This window comes from Apodemus sylvaticus, chromosome 5, assembly GCF_947179515.1.
Source record: "Apodemus sylvaticus chromosome 5, mApoSyl1.1, whole genome shotgun sequence".
In the NCBI taxonomy this organism is placed as follows: domain Eukaryota; kingdom Metazoa; phylum Chordata; class Mammalia; order Rodentia; family Muridae; genus Apodemus; species Apodemus sylvaticus.
This window is the reverse complement of record NC_067476.1, coordinates 156,447,887-156,466,358: the sequence shown is the minus strand read 5'-3', so window position 1 is coordinate 156,466,358 and position 18,472 is coordinate 156,447,887. Positions and strand designations below refer to the sequence as shown.

The 18,472-nt window shown below is 43.6% G+C and overlaps 1 protein-coding gene across 1 annotated transcript in view; it reads right to left on the bottom strand.

Annotated features, from left to right (window-relative positions):
* Dok5 (docking protein 5) overlaps window positions 1-18,472 on the bottom strand; it is a 150,805-nt gene that overhangs the window by 38,645 nt on the left and 93,688 nt on the right. Inside the window, exons 3-5 of the mRNA XM_052181581.1 lie at window positions 6,491-6,605; window positions 6,252-6,371; window positions 3,350-3,539 (exon numbers count right to left, since the gene is read on the bottom strand). Coding sequence (XP_052037541.1) covers window positions 3,350-3,539; window positions 6,252-6,371; window positions 6,491-6,605 — 425 coding nt within the window. The remainder of the gene's footprint in view (window positions 1-3,349; window positions 3,540-6,251; window positions 6,372-6,490; window positions 6,606-18,472) is intronic.

Sequence of the window (18,472 nt, the reverse complement as noted above, 5' to 3'; positions counted from 1 at the left end):
TGACTGAAGATGGTGGGGTTGGAACATGCCTGGGGGAGGAGCCTGAACGCACACTTAGGCTCAGAAGTGAGGGCAGTTTTGAGGTCAGACTTTTGGTCAGAGCATTTTATCACAACACAAGGAAAACCAGGACAGCATTGTTTCCATTCCCTGGTGGAAGAGGATTCCTTCCACCTGGTTTCTCCTGAGAAGGTCTGCGTTCGAGACCCAGCATCCTATTTGAACTCCTCTGTTCAACATGGTGGAAAGGAAGATACCCTGCCCACTTCCCTTTCTCTTCCTTGATAATAAGAAATGCACCGTCCATGAAACAGTCAGACATTAGAGAATGTTCAGTGACTTGAACCAAGAGCACAAGTCATGAGTATCCAGGAGACAACAGTGAGGCATTTGTTTTCTCTTTGGTTAGAAGAGAGTCCAGCTTCTCTGCACAATGTGAGCTCACCAGTGACCATGCATTTAGTGTGAGCTATGTGGAAAGCTCTAACTTATTTTCCTGGTCTGTTCAGATGGCCTCACACCCCAAGCAAAAACCCTTTTCATAAGTTTAAAGTAAGCATCTGCGCCTGGAACTCAAGTTTCCACCTTCCTTGGCATACCTAGAATTTCTTTTTAAATGATGTTAAAGGCCTAAGGGAGACTCTCTCTTTCTCCGGTCAGTAAAGAGAGGCATTCATGTGTGGAAATTATTTAGCACATTCTGCCAAATGTCTCCTGAGCCTCTCTCACCCCTGCAGAGGGAAACCCGGGTATTAATTTAAATCATTCCCCGAGCGAGGCAGAGCCTGACACTGAGGCATGCGAAGCGGGCAGTCCGCTCCAAACATAAAAGGGAAGCTCGCTGGACACCTGCCACCCTTCTCCGAACAAGGGCACGTCTGGAAAGGTTCCATGGGGATGGAGCTGCCCCAAGGACACTCTGCCAGTTGGATCTTCCCATGGAAAACTCCGGCCTCTGATGGGTTGATATGCATAAGTGACACGTCAGAGCTCCAAAGCAGAGGAAACATCAGGCTACAGACAGATGCCTCAGACAAAAGAAGCAACTTATCTTTAGGTCTCTAAGACATGTTGTTATTTTTTTATTGGGGTAGGGGGTGGGAATCTTTGTGCAATCACAGGTTGTTACAATTTTTTTTATGCTTTCTCTTCAAATTTCTTCAAGGAAAAAAAAATGACAATAGGGCTGAATCTACTTATCCTGGGAGGTGAAGGGGAGACCTAGGCATTAGGTCCCAGAGGCTTTGCCCCACCCCCATGGCTACCCAGGAAAGGTAGCTGGCTCTGGTTACATGAGGGGGGTGGGGGAACTCCCAAAGTAAATCCAAGCTAAGGGTATTAATACACTAGCACAGGGAGAGAGGGATCAAATTAGGAAGCTCTTCCTAAGTCTGTGACTCACCAATGGGGACCTCCCTTGACCATGTCGAGATGGTTTCATAAGTAAGGAATGAGATGCTGACAAGATTATAGATGATATAGGGGCAGCAAAGATGGCACAGAGGTGAAGAATGCTTGCCACTCTTTGAGAACACTGCAGTTTGGTTCCTCCTACCCACGTCAGCCCCAGGGGATCTGATGCCCTCTTCTGGCCTCCAAAGGCATCTACTACATACATACACACAAATCACATACACATCACAAGCAAACACATAGTACCATACACACACACACACACACACACACACATGCATACACATATGAGATAAACGAGTGCCAGTCCCAATGGGAAGGTTTATCTTCAAATGTTTAACTTCTCCTTGGTTGCCCCAGGAGAGTCGCCAACTCACTTCTATATCCTTAAAAACAAAACAGTCCATGTGTGTGCTGAACATCTGTCAACCTAGTACTTGGGAGTTAAAAGGCGGGAAGATCAAAAGCTCAGGTTTGAGGGCAGCCTGGGCTACATGACATACCATTTCAAAAACAAGTGAAAACAAGGAAACCAAAACCAAAAACAACAAAACCAAAAAGAGAGCAAGAAGACCAAAGGAGAAGTGCATATGGAAGAGGAAAAGTGCTTTTTAATTTTTAGAATGCTGAGAAAGTATTAAATTTTATAGACTCTGGCTGTAAACTTAAGAGGAGGTGAACTCGCTGACCTAGAGGGAGCACTACTCTCATTTGTTCACATGAGCTGGAGGGCCAGGTAGTGATCAGAACTTCTGATTTTTGCTCTTTAAATCAATATCATTTCCTGTAGAGGAACTATGGAAGCCAACTACCTTAGACATGCTAAAAGTTGTTACTTCAGAGTAATTTTAACACACATCAGGGGCTTATGTTTCATTTTTAATACAATATTTTTATTAATTCTTTGAAAATTCCATTTGATGCATTTGGATCCTGTTAATCCCTTCTCTTCCCCATCTCCTCCAAGATTCATGACCAGGGCCCTGTCTCCCAACCTACCTCTCAACTTTGTGTCTCCAGCATGTTTGGTGTTTCATTTAACCTTTTATCCAGTTTGTGCTGTTTATATACTTGAGGGTGTAAGGCCATCCACTGTCTTAGGGTCCACCGAGCAGAAGCCGCACCCTTAGTGAAAGCTGACTCTACCTCCCCCAAAGCCATGAAGTACCCACAATTCCTTAGTCGGGGGATTCAGGTTTGTGAAGCCTTCCTACTCCATGCTAGAGTGTTGACTAGTTGGATGGACTCCTGTTTCTTAAAACTCGAGTGACTTGAAAGTTCAAAACGCAAAAGGTGGCTGTTTTGTGCCTTAACAAGGAACTGAACCTCTTAGGGAGAAAGGGTGGGGCTGAGGAGGTAAGATGAATCACTGACCAGCAGGATCTCTTTGTAGGCCTTGATTCACTGGATTGGAACTGTCTTCTCTCCACTCCTGCGTTTACCTCTAAGGGGAATAACTCCCAACAAATGAGATTTAGAACAAAGCACTCTAGCATTCCAGCCTCTCTACTGGAACAGCTCAGATGGACATCAGTTAGCTGCAACCCGAGAAATGTCTGTGGCATGTATGATCTTCCCTGTTAGTTCCCATTAGAGAGCTATTGCATTACAACCAAGAGATGTACACACAACAGGAAGCTGGCCTCTAGTTAGCTTATCCCTGTCTGTGGTACAGTTTCCCAGCTCAGCCTCAGTTTGTGGGATGCCATCAAACAGAGTATCGAAATTCGAAATTTGTGTCATATCTTGGAAGAGTTAGAATCCTCCCTAGGAATGCAGGGATGCTGGGTGCCGAACACTGTGCTATATATAACCTTGCCATAAAACATCAGTTTACGAATTGTCCAAAGCATTCCTCTGGCCCATTCGCCACGATCTGAACCTGGAGGAGGTAAGCAGACATTGGGAAAGGATATAATAAAAGCTATGGACTCACCTCCCTGCCTCAAAAGTAAACCACGTGGTGTCACGACCGTACCGCCGCAGGGCGCTTAGAGGCCAAGAGATGAGTTTGACTCTGGGATTCTGGATGTCCCAAAGACAGATGTACTCATATGTAATCTGCAAGGCACATTCGCCATGTACATCTAAGCTAGGAGATGGCATCAAATACACATTGAATCTCTCTGGGAGAAAAAAAACAAAAACAAAACAAACAACAACAAGAAAAAGTTAGTCTAAAATCCCCAGAAATGAAAGAAAGAGCAAAAGACATCTCAGGAACACAAAAGCATTAAAAAATATGTACATGCTAGGGTTTGGTGGAGCATTCAGGAAGATAAAAGTTATAAATTAACTGTCACAGAAAAATGAGTTTTTAAATGCAGGTGCTATTACACGGCATAATGATACACTCTGGGTGCCAACACGCACTAAGCACTATTTACATGAACAAAGATCATTTTTAGACCTTTTCAATTTGCATCGTGGAAAATAAAACCTACACCAATAAAAGACCAGAGCCATGAAATGACTAAAAGCAATTTTTCCCCTGCAGAGTACACATTAATTACACCTACACTTCCATATTCACAAAAGGTACAGGTGCAAAAGGCCGTGTCTGTGATTTGTGGTTCTAAAGTAACCCTGGTCAGCTTGCGGTTCTATGATCAGCTCGATAAAACTGTAGCCCAAATTGTTTAAACCACGCTCCACAGTAACAGCATGTAATTGTGAGGATGTCAAGGGATATTCTGAGTTTAAACAAAGAACTTACTTTAGACGACTCTGCAAAGCAACCTTTGCTTCCTGGGTGACTGCTGAAAATGTCACCAAGCTTGTGATAACTAACTTAGCTAGTGACTGTAAACAAGATCTCACCTGCACACAGTTACACTGCTTTTATTATTACTATTCAGAAAATTCGTTAACATAAAAAGTTACAGAGTCAAAAATCTTTAAATGAACAAAAATACTACAACATCTGCAAGCACAGTTCTATCTAACCATCCTATAGTAGATCCCAGACATCTGACAAGATAGTGTCATGCTAACCATTTTATATTAGGAATGTTCTAAGTTAGCTATTCTATAGTAAGAGGGATCATCAAAATCTCTATATTTTCTCTGAAGTTTGGCAATAGCAATATCAACATTTTGTGCATGAATTTTGGGCTCAGGCACCTGCTATTTAAGTTTTTAAATTTACTTTGAACTATCAATAACCAAATGTTGAGGGCTTTCTAGAAACTATCACGAAACATATATGTCCCCTGAGCATTCTGGACTCATGAATATAAAGTTGTTTTCAGTAAGTCAGAGGCAAAGGGATTCACTGTCAACGGATTCTCTTAGAGGCAAATTGATTTGCTATAAGATACATTAGTGGGGCTGGGGACAGAAGAGACCAGTCGGGGAGCTCTTATCTAGTATGCTTTGGGTGAGAAACCATTTTAATTGTACTTATATGAACCCTTACAAAATAAGACTGTAGAATACTTTCAAAGAAATACTGGAGTTTTTTAAGAATCCATAATAAGAGAAAACCCAAGCCCACAAGGCTGGCAGCAAGGAACCGTAGGCATGGCTCTTAATTTGAATTTCAGCACTGTGCGCTTTTACTGTGCCACAGGCAGAAATGTCTGAAAGCTAAGTGCTGACCTGGACGTTCTCGAGAATAATGGTAATCCAGTCCTACCACGCTTTCAGAGTCCAGGACTGTGTCCCTAAGGCCCTGGCTAGCTCCCCTTTGTCCGTCATTACACTGACTGACTGAACCACAGAAGAAAGGTCTGGGGTGGGGTGAATCGCTGTGGGAGGTGACTTCGCCTCTCTGTAGCTCTAGCAAGAGGCTCCTCTGCACGAGCTAACACTTCCAGGTCGTGATCATCAACAGTTGTGCAGCCACAGATTGTGGTAGGTGCAGTACATTCAGGGTGGGCAATGACTGCTCACGTGTCATGAGGACTCAGCGCTGCTTGGGAGGGGGCATGGTTTTAACTAACACCTGGAGTGTGCACGGAGACTTCCAATGCAGCTCCACCTCTGTCATGTCTGCCATCCATCCAGGTGGCCCAGAGCATCCACCACTCTAACCAGAGCTCCTAGATCAAGCCAGACAGAACCGTGGCATCCAATCTCCCCAGCCACTATAGGCTGAGCTATTTTGAAGACGAAGCAATTCTTCTAGGCTCATACTATGAATGGACATTGATTTTTGCTAAAGCGTTCATGAATATTTTGGTCATTATTATTTCAAAAGATTTATTCCTAGATGCTGTGTTGAGCGGAGTTGGCTCAGGGGTTGAATTTTACTTTTAAATCACAGTTTTTAAGTGGGTTTAAACTTGATGAGGTATTCGGGGTTGCGGTTAAATTCTATTAAAATACGTTGGACAGTGTTCAAACATACTTTAAGTGAAAAAGCAAGGTGAAAATGATCACACTTTAAAGACTGGACACAGTAAATGGAGACCTTCGGTCATAGTCTTGATTTAAAAGCTCATACTTGCTACATTTGGAACAAGGTGTTTAGCCTATCTACAAAATGAGGGAAGTCCTACCACCTACGGAGTGGGACTCCTATGTAAACACAACAGCTGAATATTCATAAACATCTTCCATTCTGTTGGCACACCTTGTGGTCCTCAGCATTGATGAATTAATGAAACCATTATGTGAAACCATTAATGTGGAAACGTTTTTTCTACTAAAGATTACAGAACGTTTGAGGAAAGCATTCACTGTGTCGTTTACATAGACCGCTATCCCAACTTCTTCATACGTATTTATAATATCAGAATGTACAGGTTCAGGGTGCCTTGTGTGTCACCTCTGTCATCATATGGAAGCAAAACCATTTAGGAGAGAGATGGGCGGTGAAACCATTGTGTACATACCACTCTGCTCACGCTCTACCCCGGTAGCCAATAAATCAGGCTCTCCAAGGCTGATGTCATTGATTCTGGTCCCCACACACTCCATCTGGAGAACTTTGCACCATTCATCCGCCTCAAGATCTGTGGAAACGGCAAAAAACAAAACAGAGAACAAAGACCCCACAAAGATCCGTCATCCTTTAGGCCTGATACTCAAAGATAAAGGCCAAAGACCCCAACCCCACTCTCCTCAAACTAACCTGATTCACAAGCAAAGGTCTTCGAGGTGTCATCATTGAAATAAATCCCTATAGCATGTTTCTTGGTGCTCTTTGGCAATCGAGCTACGTTTTTCACATTGTTGAGTTCTGTAACCTGAAAAGAAAAATAATGATTTGCAGGTCTGGTCACGTGCCCTGGGTGAATGAACTCATGACTACATGAACTCATCCCCATGATCCCAGCATCACAGAACCAAAACATATCTGCAGGTATGAAAACTAAGCACAACTTGGGAGGATGGACACAAAGGTAGGTGGTCTTTCCTATCACTAAATTATCCCATCAGAGGTGAAAGGTCGAGGGATCTCAGACTCGTCCCTGTGATCAGTCTCCAATCCCTACATCACACCTCGGAAATTCCATCACAAGCTTGGGGCCAGTCTCTCTGACTTTGAGCTCATCCGTGCCTCTGGGTCTTGGTGAGAACGCCGCATGGTTCTCACACGCTGTCCACATCATGGCCGATGATGTCCCGTTAGACACTCAGTGCCCTCCCTCTCCCACAATCTTAGCTACTGGCACTTACACAAATCCCTCCCTGCCCAGAGGGTGTTAACTCATGGTGCCTCCACCACCCACCACAGAAGTTCCACTGGGGTGAGATCCTGTCAAGCTGGAGGGGCCTGCCAGGAGGAAGGCATACGTGGCTTCCTGTAAGTATTTATTTACAAGATAAATAAGCCTTTCACAGTGGCAAGCTTAAACTCCCCTTAACACCCCCTTAACTGTTATACAAAGGAATAATATGCCTCCCATTAATCTTGGCCTGCGGTGATGCCGGACCACCTCTCCCATCTATTACCCTAAATTCAATAAATGTCTGGCTTAGGAAATACCCGGGAAGAGAAATAAATACCCTCCATGGGCACATTAATCTGATCATTTCATTTTCCAGCCTTCTAACCTCCAGTGGCCCTTCTTTTAGTATAAATGCAAATTTATCCGCATGAAATGCCACACGGGTGCCCCTCAGAGGCTTTTCCCACTCCAACATCTCCAGGGACTCTGCAGGACACGGCTTACCCTCCGTCTGCAACAGACCCTTCAGCACTCGCTACACACAGTGGCTGGTTGGCGGTGTGTGTTTATTTTTGTGCCAGAACCCAGCCTAAGCCGCTGCCATCTTTGTATAATTATTTATTTGTTTCCCTACTTCCACGTTAAACCCCAGGGATCCGCTGTGCAAATGGCATGTCATCTTTGCAACCTCCAGGTCTGACTCTGGAGGCTTTATGCACGAAACGTAACACCTCCAAGATCTCCAGATCCTTGTGTCCAAATGACCGTGGTGTCCCTCTGTGTCCTCCACAGCCATCTCTCCTGCATGCATCTACCATGTCTTCAAGCTTCATATAGCTTTCTATCCAAGCTGGGCTCTACTCTGTGCAAGAATAAACCATGTGGCTTCCCAGGCTTAGAGCCTTCCCTCCTCTCCCTCAATCACCCTGAAATCTTAATTTAGATCTCAGCTACTCACAGATTCCCTATTTGAAACTCCGCCCCAATATTCAAACCTTCCTAAGCTCTACAGTGCAGAACCTTTGTGGCTTCCTTCCTGAGCTTTCAGCGGCTACAGAGGTGATTGGCTTGATTCGTATCTTGCCTAAGGAAGAGTCAGTTCCTCCTGACAGGCACTGTATTTCTGTTCATCATTGTTTCCCAGGTCTAGTACAGGGTGTGTCTGCAGAGGATGGCAGATGATCTGAGTGAGTGAATTGCCCAGGGAATGCACGCTGTTGACGTGGGCACCATCATGACCACAATTCCAAGACCTCAGACTCATGGGACCTTTGCAAAGTCAGTTCCCCATATGGGCCAGGCTCAAGAGGGTTCTCTCAGTTCTCTGATGTCCCAGTATGAGTGTGTGCAAACAATAGCAACTGTAGCATCCTCCTCACACATGTTTAGAGCCTGAGACTGCTTCCTGACAGAGACGTCCAGACCAGCCAGCTCCTCCTGCTGTGTTGTGTTTAATAGGCACAAGGATGTTCTGGGTTGCTGAGGTAACCAGACTCTGCCTGATCCCATACTGACTGTGTGTCTGTCTGTCTGCAATTTCTTCACTCCTTCGCGGCCCCTAGTGAGGGTTTTATGCTGCCAACCTTGTCCTCTGGTTAGAAGTCACTCAACACATGGACTCTATGAGCAAAAGACTAGACTAATCCACAGATGTATCGTGCAAGTTCACTTCCCTGCGAAGACTTCCCTGGCCTCCATGTGACATCATTATCCCAGTCCCTAAGCTGCCATACATGGGACTTGAAGCTCTAGCTGAGTTTCTGTTGTTTGAATCCCTATTTCTCCAGACCCTGGGGAAGACTTGAATCATCTGCAATGGCTTCCTGGTGGATGCCATCAAAGGATCAGACCCTGAGGCAGCACACTCAGAAGCTCCCACAAGCCACGTTCTGGGCTTAGTCTTTCTGGATGTATGCTTGTTTTGATCTTCATAAAAGTCTTGGAGGTAGTTGTTAGTACTATCGACATTTTTCTGATGGGGAAACTGAGGCCGAAGAAGGTTTAAATCACACAAGCAAGTTCATGGCTAAAACCAGCAGAAGTAAGTTGTGGTATGCAGCAGAGCAAAAGGGCATGGTCTGTCTCCTCATCTAAACACTGACTGACCCTTCAAAGCCCTCGGCCTCCAGGGCTTGCCTTCTGCTAGAAGGTGTGTGTCTTTTCAGCGTGACTCCTTGCCTTTGGGACACGGGTAGAGCATGCGTGTGCCAGGCTTTAGGCGGGCCCTCCACTGAGACAGGACTCAAAGGGAAGTCTGAAAAACAGCTAGGACTTTGAAATATGTCGCTTCATTACATATCCATTAAGGGGCCAAGAGGAAGACATAAGTCACTGGAAACAGCCAGGAAATGTGGGAGAACGGCATGAGTCAGAACACAATTACCCGTTCTGGAAATTGGTTTTGGTAATAAGCAAAGCAACCACCCCATTCACTGCTCCAGGGAGAGGAGTGAGTATTTACAGGGCAGACAGGGTCAAGATTGCACATGACAAAAGACGACTGGTTCCCAAAGCAGCTGGGTACGGCAAGCTCAGAGCTGCACTCTACTGAGCATGTGCACGTTCCCATATACACCACCCCACCCCCAACCCCTTACTTTCAAAAGACTCGCAATCTAGACAAACTCATGCCAGACCCTTGATCAACATACATGCTGAAAACCATAACTACCCTACACAGGCATCTTTGTGTCCTGTGAGGCCTTTGAAAATGTATTTATTTTTTTCATTTCCTTCTACAAATGACAACTCGGGAACAGAAAGGATGAGCTGCTATGCTTTTGACAAACAACTCATGTGGGATGATCTGGTGTGTGTGTGTGTGTGTGTGTGTGTGTGAAGGGTGAGTTTGATGAGGTCTCAGAGTTTTACTTGATATAACTGCTTTTTGAATGAGGTCTCCAGACTTGTACCTAAACAGCAGAGGTGACTCTCATAGATTGATTTAAGTGACCTCCTCAAAGAGGATGGGCAACAGAGCGTACACTAGTGGCATGTGACTCATTCGGGTAACCTTCAACTTGACTTTCTTTGCAGTCTAGTGGTTTCTTCCCTGTTGCTACGATAAAATACTCTGACAGAAGCCATTTAAGGGAGAAGAGACTTGTTTTGGCTCATGGTTGCAGAAGGGATGCTGACCACCGTGGTGGGAAGGCGTGGAGGAAGAATGAGGCCATCCCATAGCATTGTTTTGGCATTATCAGAGAATTCACAGGGAGCGTGGCCAGTCCGTCAAACCCCCAAGCCCACCCCCTCCAGTGACGAACTTCCTCCAGCGAGGCACCACATTTTAAATGCTCCATAACTGGGGAGGAGGGCAGAAGGTGTCCAATCCCATGAGATGGGTTCTCAGAGGAAATGTTCCCAGACACTGGGAACTCCCCAAACCAGACACCAGGCCCCCACAGACTGAGTAAATGCTCTCTCTGGCTTAAGCGGCATCAGCCCGTGTAGACTGTGAGCAAAAGAGATAGCTGCAGGGTACCCAGCCCCAGAATGTGTAGGCTGTGACTGCAGGAACGTCACATTCCCTCCCGAGCCCTCCCCGACGCCCCCCCCCCCCACACAGCCACACACACAGCTTCTCATCCCCTCCTGTGCATAGCACTGTGACTAATCCTAACATCTAATCCAAAACAGGGTTAAATTCCCACTCTGTTTTCTCTCTGATCTGAAGCCACAATGTTTATCCTGACAATCTTTCCTAACAGAACACTATCTCATCTGCCAAAAAAACCTTTACAGATTACTAAGGCTATGAACACGCATTTCTGATATGCTCCTTGTTATAACTGATGTGCAGTCATTCCCACTGAGGATAAAACGTAAGCTTAGAGAGCAAAGCCTCTCTCTCTCTCTCTCTCTCTCTCTCTCTCTCTCTCTCTCTCTGTGTGTGTGTGTGTGTGTGTGTGTGTGTGTGTTGTGATACAGTCTCCACTCAAGCCTTTTGATTGTATTTTTTCTCACTACTTTGTGACTCTTCAAATTAGGGCGGGGAAATCAAAGATGAATCTCAAGGTATAAGAAAAATTTGAGGTCTTCTGTAAATGTCATATTCCTTTGCGGGGGTGGGGGAGTTACTCTCTTAAAGCTGCTAAATTCGATTAGCACGCAGGAAAGATTCCTCCATCACCCATAAAACCACTTTTTAAGGAGACAGAACAGATACTTGCTGTGAGCTGCAGGCAACGATAAAGCAAATAAATAATGAATCCCTACAGCTCTTTTCCTCACCACAAAACACCAGGTCAGGAACATACGAGTCAATCCACTTTCCAGAAATCAAAAAAACAGGCAGGGGCTTCTGGTCTCAAAAGGGCACAGAGTCCATGCAGGACAGCTCTCCAGAAAACAAACACAAGGCACTTCCTCACTGTATCCTCTCACACAGCTCAGCAGGGGGAGACTGAAGAAAACGCCCAGTGCCCACCTGCTTCCCTTTGTGCAGAAAGACCAAAGACTGAATGAAACAAGGTTGCCTCGATGCTCCGACTTTTATGAGAGAAACAGCACCCACTGACTTCTGATGTCTTGCCTGCTCCCTAACAGGGCTGAAGATTTGAGAGGGCTCTAGAAACAAGGGAATAGGGCAGCTAATCCCCATTGCAAAGCACCTTCAGTGTGGTGCTCAAACAGGAACAGGTGCCAACAGTTATAGGCTTGCAAAAGTTAGCACTTCTCAGGCTAGAAGGTGCGTACACAAGTTCACAGGACAGGCATCATCACAATGAAGATTTAAAAGGCCCCCAGGATCTCCAGTCCAGTCTCTTCCTATCTTAAGGGTGCCTGTCAGGATGGGAGAAGGTGGCTGTTTTTGAAAGAATAGAAAATACAGCCTAACTCCTGCCTTCTAAGGAGCCCCAAACACTTCACATTCCAGAGCCCGCTCTTTGTGCTCTTTGTTAGAAATTAGGTAAAAGGTCGCAGTCTAGAGCCCACCCTTTAAGAGCTAGGCAAAAAGGCCTTGAATAGGTGATCCTGGCCCTGTAAGGTAACTGGAAATGAGCTAAGCTTATCTTGCTTCTGTAAACTGCTTACGCCATTACCCCTATGCAGGAGTTCACACAGCTATAGACATCCAAGAAAATAGGAAACTAATTGGTCCACTGAGCGCGGGCTCCAATAATTTAAACTGATTGGCCTAAAAACTATGGAGTGGTACAAATCGATTGGCTTGCTCTCCATGCTAAGAAATGATTGGTTTGTGATTCACGGGCTTTGTTGAACTTATAAAAGCTGTCGCAATTCGGCACTCAGGGTCCACAGTCCTCTAACCCTGCGCGGTGTATGCTGTGGAACCCAGAATTCTGAAATAAAGAAATCCTCATGTTATCGCATCAAGACCGTTTCTCGAGAGTGATTTGGGGGTCGCCTTCTGAGGCGTGGGGTGCTGGGGCACCCTCGGTTTTTGGGGGTCTTACATTTTCCTCCAATGTGCTGACCCTAACATGAAGCTCCAAGACATGGAAAGAAAGAAGGAAACAGATCCCAATCAAAGGTGCTCGCTACAGCCCTAGAAATCGATGCTAAAGAAATAGAGGGTAGCTAGCTGTGTAACACTTCCTTAGTCTTGAGTCTTTACTGATCTTCTCTTTGTTAAGAGAAGCACCGCAGGGAAAGTCTTAAATTCCAGCTAGTTCTGGTCGCTCCTGCTGACTCATGCTGATTCATCAGAGGCCTGGCTGTTTCTGCTGGATGTGCTGCTGCTGAGTCGTGTTTGGTGACACTATTGAACTGGACTTTGGTATCCTGACCCTGCTGAACTGGGCTAAAGATATCCCCACAAAGGAGACTGGAATCACCCCTCCCCCCAAAGAACTACTTCTAAACAGGTCCGCATCCCTTTGTCCTCCTTACCATCATTTCTCCCCTACCTTTAGAGAGTTGACTAAGGGGTGGGGGGAGGCTGAAGCATTTTAAAGTCATTATTAAAGTATGTTTTGAGAAACCTAAGCCTATAGGTGGTCATAAGTTAGATGCTATGGTAATGTATCTGCACAGAGAAGATTCTTAATTGTTTGTCCCAGGGAGAGTGGCAAAGATATGTTACCTGACTTTTCCAGGCTGTGGGGTCCAGTTTCTTAGAATGAGCAGCCAGAAAGAGCAAGTCATGATCTAAAATTTCTTATGCGCCTGACATTCGAGACGTGCTACACTTTGCATGGTTTAAATATTGGGAATCTCCTAACTTTTAAACTGAAATTCTTTTAGCATAAAGGCAAAACAAAACAAAAACCATAAAGTGGAGTTAACCACTGTTCATATCAGCCACTTGCTGGTGCTCTTTCTCTCCTTCTTTTCTCCATTCCTCCCCTCTTCCTTCCTTCCTTCCTTCCTTCCTTCCTTCCTTCCTTCCTTCCTTCCTTCCTTCCTTCCTTCCTTTTCCATCTTATTTTTTAACAAATAGCATATTACAGGAAAAAAGAGGTATATGAATCACATGATAAGTTATTAAAAATTAATACCTTTACATATGCTCAGTGCACTGGGTAAAAGAGGCTGAAGAAATCATGAGAAAAAAAATCAACAGAATACAAAGGAACTAAGAGAAATGTTAGAATTTGGGGAAATAACAACTGAATGGAGAAATCCACCAGGGAGGGCTTGCTGGTAATGTTCTGTCGACTTGAACCAAACTAGAGCCAGCTAGAAGAGAGAGCCTCAGCTGAGGAATCACGTCCATTAGATCAGACTGTGGGTGAGTCTGATGGAGTATTTTCCTGATGAATGACTAGTATGGGGGTGTCCAGCCCACTGTGGGTGATGCTGCCTTTGGGCTGGTGGTCCTGGGAGCAGCCCGGAAGCTGTCTGAGCAAGCCAGCAAGGCACTGCTCTCTGGCCTCTGTTTCCGCGCCTGCCTCCAGGTCCCGCCTCGAGTCGTGCCCTGTCCTCTCTTGATGATGGACTGTAACCGTTATGACAAATAAACATTTTCCTCAACCAGGTTTGCATGGGTGAGTGCTTGATCACAAGCTGGAGCAGAAGCTGAACAGAAACTTGATAGAAAAGATAGAAGAGTCAATCTCAACCCGGGTTGTCTGACATGATCCAATTAGACCGTGAGACACCATCACCCAGACCAACATGTGCACTAAAAAAGTTCCAGAAGACAAAAGGAAGGGACTGAAGAAAATTCATCTGCAGAATGACCCAAACCTCCTCAGTGTGTGGAGAAGGAAATGGACAACCAGAGGAAGTAGGACCAGAGGACGCTAACTAGCACGGATACAAAGAAACCCACAGCACAGCACTGGCAAGGGAGAGCCCTGTTATAATCTCAAAAGCTAAACAGCAGAGAGAAAACTGTGAAAGGGAAAAAATAAACTGGACCACCCAAACATCATCACAAGAACAGATTGATACAGCCCAAAATGAAAAAAATAAACTATTAAGCAACAATGCTATATCTCACGAAACAGTCCTTCAAAATTAAAGGCGAAATAAGGGCTTTCCTACATAAAAGATGGAGGGTTCACCATTGAGTACCTTGCAAGAAATGCTGAAAGGGTCTTTCAACTGAAAGGAATCCAAACAGAAACAGGAATGCTTGAGATTTGCTGATAAAGGTGTAGACAGACAAATAAATACTGCTGCAATAATGCAAGGGTGTATTAGTCATTAATTCTGGTACAGAGGCAAACAAGCAGGGACCGCCATAACCGTAAAATATATTAGCATGTGTGCAACAACATGAAATGCATTTTTTACACTGGTTGTCTAAAGCAGAATGTGAAGATGATAAGATTTACATCATTTTATAATTAAATTTAAGTCATTAGGTTGAAAAAATGAATTGGAGCTAAAATAATTTCAGCCCCATCATAATCACACACATATACGCTTCATAGGAAAAATACAAAAGAACAACAACAATAACAACAGAAACCAACAAATGACAAAGATAGGTAGAAAGTAGCAAGGACAAAGGAGACACTGACATGTGGAAGACCGCAGAAAGGCAATTGCGTCTTACACGTTGGTAACTACTTACTTGAGATGTAAATTATTAAACTCCCTGATCAAAAGCACGTAGCATGGATTAATGATCAAAGCCCAAAGTAAAGAACCACTTCATACTCAAGGACAGGGATAACCAGAGACTGAAAAACCCGTCCCCTTAAGATGAATTCACAAAAGGGGGGATGGTCATACTTCCATCATATAAAATAAATTTTGACTCAAAAAAAATTAGAGTTCACAAAAAGACACTGTATGGTTATAAAACATCGGTTCCTCCCAAGCATATCACAGTTATAAATCTAGGCACCACCCAATAGAATATTAACAAGGGAGTAGGGTGTTTGTATCTCACTGAAGAGTAAATGATGCTACCAGATACAAACAGAAGCTTCCACCAAACAGCAGCTGAATATATATTTCTTCCTGAGTTTAAAGAAAGCATTCTCTAGAACAGACCATTAAGTCTATGGTTAATGCCAGTAACTGGAAGGCTGAGGTCGGAGGATCAAGGGGTTTGAGCCAGAAATCACATGGGGAAACATTCCAAATGTGCGGAAAGGAATCGCTGCCTTTAAACAAGTAACTGTTCAAAGATGAAATCAGAAGGAAAACTTAATCATTTTTGAGATTCAATCAAAATCCAGAGGCAGCATGCCACACTCGAGTGCGACAGTGAAGATGGTACAGAGAGGAAAGAGAGGCAGCCACAATTGCTACAGTAAAAGAAGAGACATCAGCAAACGAAGCCACGTTTTGCCACAAAGAACTCAAAAAGAAAATGGAAAGACTAAGCCCAAACTAAGCAGATGGAGGCAATAAAAATTACGATAGAAATAAATTCAGTAGTAAATAGAAGAGCGATTTGAAATTCAATGAAGCTAAGAGTTGATTTAAAGAATTTCAACAGATTTGAAGATTCTTAGACAAGGGTGGGAGAAGGGCTGTGTGACTGACAGAAAATATGTGTGGGGGGGGCAGAGGATTCTCGTAAAATAAATAAAATCAGGAATATAAGGGAATACAACTGGCAATACAGAAGCAGAAGGGACAGCTAAATGCAAAGCACACTATAAAGGTTAATTATGAAGAAGTAGAAAATCCAAAGACTTGCAATTAAGACAGAAAGCCAACCACTGTTATCGTTATCAACAAAGAAATTTTTGAACGACTAAAGTCCAGAACCAGATTATTACACTGGTAAATTCTATAAAATACTTAAACAAGGTGTAAAATTTCAAAGGCTTTCAAAAGTTGTAGAGGAAGGAACAATCAGATTGCATTTTGTAAGGCCAACATTGCCTGATCCTGGAGTCAGACAAGGGCATTATAAGGAAAGAAACATGAGCCAGTGTACTGTTGATACAGATGCAAAAATGTTAACAAAATACTAGCCAACTGACTTTGCCAGTATAATAAAAATATCACATCTCACACATTCATTACTGATATTGGATTTATTCCCGGAATTCAAGGATGGTTTAACATTAGAAAACAAATCAATGTAATATGAAATGTTAAACAAAAAAATCAGAATAAATAATAAATAAAAGACATTTGAGAAAACTAGTATACTTCACATTGGTAACAGCAAAAAGTCAACAAGCTACGAACAGAAAGAAATGATCTCAACACAACGAAAGTCAAATATGAAAAGTCCATATGCAAAAATATGCCCAATGGTGAAAAGCTGGGGGGCGGTTACCTGTAGGTAGGTAGAGGATGTGTGTGAATTGTCTACCAGACAAGGGATGAGTATCTAAAACATACGAGGAACATCTACAACTCAGTAATAACAACAATGAAAGCCAATTTGAAAGTGAGCGAAATGTTTGAGTGGTTATTTACCCAAGGAAAGTACTGAATGGAAAACAGGTATTAGCAACATCACCAACCATCATGGAAATGCAAATTAGTTCAAGAAACAATGAGATAACACATTCGTTAGAATGACTGCCATTAAAAAAAAATGAAGGGGCTGGAGAGATGGCTCAGCCGTTAAGAGCACTGACTGCTCTTCTGAAGGTCCTGAGTTCAAATCCCAGTAACCACATGGTGGCTCACAACCATCCATAATTAGATCTGATGCCCTCTTGTGGTGTGTCTGAAGACAGCTTACATAATAATACATAAGTAATAAATCTTTTTAAAAAATGAGAGTTGGGCAGTGGTGGTACAGGCCTTTAATCCCAGCACTTGGGAGGCAGAGGCAGGTAGATTTCTGAGTTGGAGGCCAGCCTGTTTTACAGAGTGAGTTCCAGGTCAGTCAGGGCTACACAGAGAAACTCTGTTTTGAAAAATAAAAAAATAAATAAATAAATAAACCAAAACAAAACAAAAAGAGAAAGCTGAAATGTTTTGATAAATATGGGTTTTGTGGGAAGAATGTAAAATGATGATTTAACAACATATGGAAGACATAGGCACCTTCAACTACTGAAAGCTGAATTACCGTGTCTCAGCACGCCCACTTTAGGGAATCTAGCCAAGGGAATTAAGCGCAGAATTGTTGATTTGGGACCTGGAATGTGGAATAGACTTCTAGTCTTCAATACCTGCCACAATGTCACCAACATCCAGTTAGACCCCACTTCCTTAAGGTTCGCACACCTCCCTCAAATCACACTACCATCCAGAGACCAAGTATCCAAATACACAAACCTGTGGAGGACATTTCACCTTCAGACCATAGTGATCAGGAAGTAGTGCTGCCATTTCCATGCCCAAGGTACCATTATGCACAACAGCGAAGGGTAGAATGTTCTATCAACCAATGGATGGGTAAAGGAAGCAGGGGTGGGGTGGGGTTGCAGAAGAAAACACAATGCTACTTGTCTGAGCAAAGGAGGCATTCTTGTTCCGTGACACAAAAAGAATAAACATTTAATATGACGTGTGAAATGAACTCATCATAGCCACATAGATACTACCCGAGTCTACCTATGGGAAGAGTCCACGGCCATGAAGAGACAGCAGAACAGAGGTTTCACGGGGCAAGAGGAAAGTGGTAAGCAGCTGTTTAATGGTCAGACTTCCAGGCAAAATTAGTAATTATAGAGATCTGCAATATGTAAATACAATACATTTGCACATAATCAGCAATATATTTTACTGCATACTTTAAAGATAGGTTGGGAGCACAACACCAGTGAATCCTTGAGTTTCCTCTCCAACACCCTAATATTTTTGAGAGGGCAGATGTCATTTTATGTGTGTAAATACCTATGCCTATCTTACCACATACTTGTTCAAAGCAACCACAAAAAGTTAAGATTCCATAACTGAAAATCATGGTTTTCATTGTATATTTTTGGGCTTATTTTATATGTCTAGGTATAGTGTATGTTTGTATGTCTGTGCACTATATGCATGCTTGATTCCAAGAAGAGGGCATCAGATCCCCTGGAACTGCAGTTACAGACTGTTGTGAGCTGCCATGTGGGTGCTTGAAGTGGAAGTTTCTGGTTGTGTCCTGTGATATGGAC